The sequence below is a fragment of the Oryzias melastigma genome, linkage group LG22 (assembly GCF_002922805.2).
Source record: "Oryzias melastigma strain HK-1 linkage group LG22, ASM292280v2, whole genome shotgun sequence".
NCBI classification, from domain to species: domain Eukaryota; kingdom Metazoa; phylum Chordata; class Actinopteri; order Beloniformes; family Adrianichthyidae; genus Oryzias; species Oryzias melastigma.
In genome coordinates this window covers 17,620,401-17,623,216 of record NC_050533.1, presented here as the reverse complement: position 1 = coordinate 17,623,216, position 2,816 = coordinate 17,620,401, and the positions used below count along the sequence as shown (strand labels likewise).

General features: G+C 35.8%; 1 protein-coding gene across 1 annotated transcript in view; it reads left to right on the top strand.

Moving 5' to 3' along the window:
• ppie (peptidylprolyl isomerase E (cyclophilin E)) overlaps positions 1–2,816 on the top strand; it is a 3,896-nt gene extending 1,080 nt beyond the window's left edge. Inside the window, exons 5-10 of the mRNA XM_024278230.2 lie at positions 26–107; positions 188–291; positions 887–1,010; positions 1,835–2,020; positions 2,102–2,244; positions 2,631–2,816. Coding sequence (XP_024133998.1) covers positions 26–107; positions 188–291; positions 887–1,010; positions 1,835–2,020; positions 2,102–2,244; positions 2,631–2,699 — 708 coding nt within the window. The 3' untranslated portion in view covers positions 2,700–2,816. The remainder of the gene's footprint in view (positions 1–25; positions 108–187; positions 292–886; positions 1,011–1,834; positions 2,021–2,101; positions 2,245–2,630) is intronic.

Below are 2,816 nucleotides of genomic sequence, written 5' to 3'. Positions count from 1 at the left end.
ATATATATGTTTCTTTTTCTGTCAGAATGAGTCAGAACTTTTCGGACGGACCATCCGGGTCAACATCGCCAAGCCTATGAGAATCAAAGAGGGTTCTTCGCGACCAGGTGATCACTGAAGAAGATTCTCAGAATCTGCTCTGTTTTTATTTTGTAATTTTAACTTTTAACCCTGTTTTTGTGGTCAGTGTGGTCGGATGACGACTGGCTGAAGAAGTTTTCGGGAAAAACCTTGGAGGAGGCTGAGGCGGAGGCGGCAGCAGCAGGTGAACCAACCAGCAAAACACAGGAGGTGAGAACTTTACTGTCTTTAAATCTTATTTTTTAAAGAATAATCAAATCAATTTAAAAGCACAGAAACATTAAAGGGGTTATTATTCTGTTATTTCATTTGTTGTCTTTGACGTGAAGGTTTGACACCTTGAAAATCTGATTTTTGTGAAATATCTTTGCTTCAAGTTGGACTAAAAGTGAAGGAAGACTGTAAAGTCCACAATGTTGAAATTAGTTATGTCAGGAGTGAAATATCTAATTTATATAAAAACACATCATATCATGACATGTAAAATCTTGTTTCCAGCACTTTATGTTTGGGGTTTTATTCTTGTTCGACGTTTAGCATTTTGATTGACGAAACAGAATACTCACTCCTCTTCTCCTGGAGGGATTCTGCACTTTTTAAAAAATTAATTAATTTATTTTAATGATGACAGGAAATCATGTTATAATCATTTAAAGTGTTTGATCAGAAACTATTTAAATAAACGTTAACAGTCAAACTAAATAAAGTTTCTCTCTTTTTTTTTTATTGTTTATCTATTTATTTGCAGGGTTTTGAGTTTATCTTAAAAACACAACACAGTAACTGCATTTTTCTGATTGTACAGGCGGAGCCACCAGCTAAAAAGAGCAGAGTAAATCCACAGGTCTACATGGACATCAAGATTGGGAACAAACCAGCAGGAAGACTGCGCTTCCTCCTGCGGGCGGACATCGTTCCGATGACGGCAGGTGTGCAGACTCCACCAAAAGATGCACAAAGTCTTAAAAATCCACTGGAAAAAAAGCAAACATTTATCCTTGAGTCTATTTTGATGTTGCTGATAAGTGCACACAACATTTATCTGAACTTAACTATTATTTTTTTTATTTACTTGGAAACATATTTATGTTTTTGATTAACTTTTTTTAATGGCACTAAAAAGTTATGTTCAAATAGCTTTTTTTTATAACAAGATACGTTCTTTGTCTTCCAGACCATTCAAATTTAGTTTAGTTTTTCATCGTTTTTCCTTTGAAAATGTTTTTTTGTTGCTGTGAAATAGTCAAAAAAATCCTCTAAAGTCAGTTAAATTTAATTACAAAGAAGCAACGAAATGAAAATGTAAATTTGGATAAAATGAGTGCTACACATAATAGAATCACAGTCGATTAAGTCATTTAAAAATTCTTCAAAAAATATTTTTTATTCTATGTTACACACAGTTTTCATTTGAAAGAAGACCTGAACATATTGAGACTTAATAGTCTTTTATAGTCTGGGGCTGTGGGTTCACAATATACAAAACAATAATGACCCCTGCTGGAGAAAAAGGGCAACACCTAAATATATTTACATTTTTTGTTGCAATTGCAGCAACAGTCCTACATTATAAAATGTGTGACTAGCACATTACTGTAACTTATACCATGTCTCACAAACTGACACAAGCTGAGCCTCTCAGTTCTCTGTTTGCAGCCCTCTTGATTTAAAGTGAAATCTCCCTTTTTACAGTTAGAAATTTCCTATGTAATTATTCTTTTCATAACTGATTGTTTCTCTCATTTTTTTAAAGAGAATTTCCGCTGTTTGTGCACACACGAGAAGGGCTTTGGCTTCAAGGGAAGCAGCTTCCATCGCATTATACCTCAGTTCATGTGTCAAGGCGGCGACTTCACCAACCACAACGGCACCGGCGGGAAGTCCATCTACGGACGAAAGTTTGACGACGAAAACTTCGTGCTCAAACACACGGCTCCAGGTGAGCAGCGTCCTGGTATTGAGGACAGCAGCAGCTGGTTGTTTGGGCTTCCCGGGTGAAACGTCTTTCTTCTGCTCACAGGGCAGCTGTCCATGGCCAACTCTGGACCAAACACAAACGGATCTCAGTTTTTTATCACAACCGACAAAACCGACTGGCTGGATGGCAAACATGTGGTGTTTGGAGAGCTGGTGGATGGGATGGATGTGGTTCGAGCAATGGAGGTACAGAATGAAACACAAGCTTTGTTCTTGTTAAGTTATGAACCTCTGCAGGGATTTATGCAAAGTTTTTCTGCAGGGTCTTTTTCTGCACAACTTTATAGATTCCAGCATTTGGATTTTATATTTTATGTTTTTCTGCTACTTTTTTAATGTAGAAGCTTTTGAAACGGTTAAGTTTACAATAATGGAAATAAAACATCATTTTTCTATGAACAAATTAAATAAATATAGCATTTCTGGATTTATAAATAAGGCTGCATAGTTAAAAAATTGTGATTTGATGATTTATAAAGAATTTTTACTCCAATTAATCTAACATTTACTAATAAAAACCCAAATAAAGTCGGCCTTCTTTTGAAATGTGCATTCTTTGTTTTTTGATGCAGGCTCAGGGGGCAAAAGATGGCAAACCCAAGCAGAAAGTGATCATCTCAGACTGCGGTGAATACGTGTGAACGAATGCAGAAATGGTCATTTGAGAGCAGCAGGGGTGTTTCTGGTCTTTTGCATTTTTTTAATTTTCATCTTCTGTCCTGTAAATATTTCATTAAATACTTTTTATAAAGAAAAGA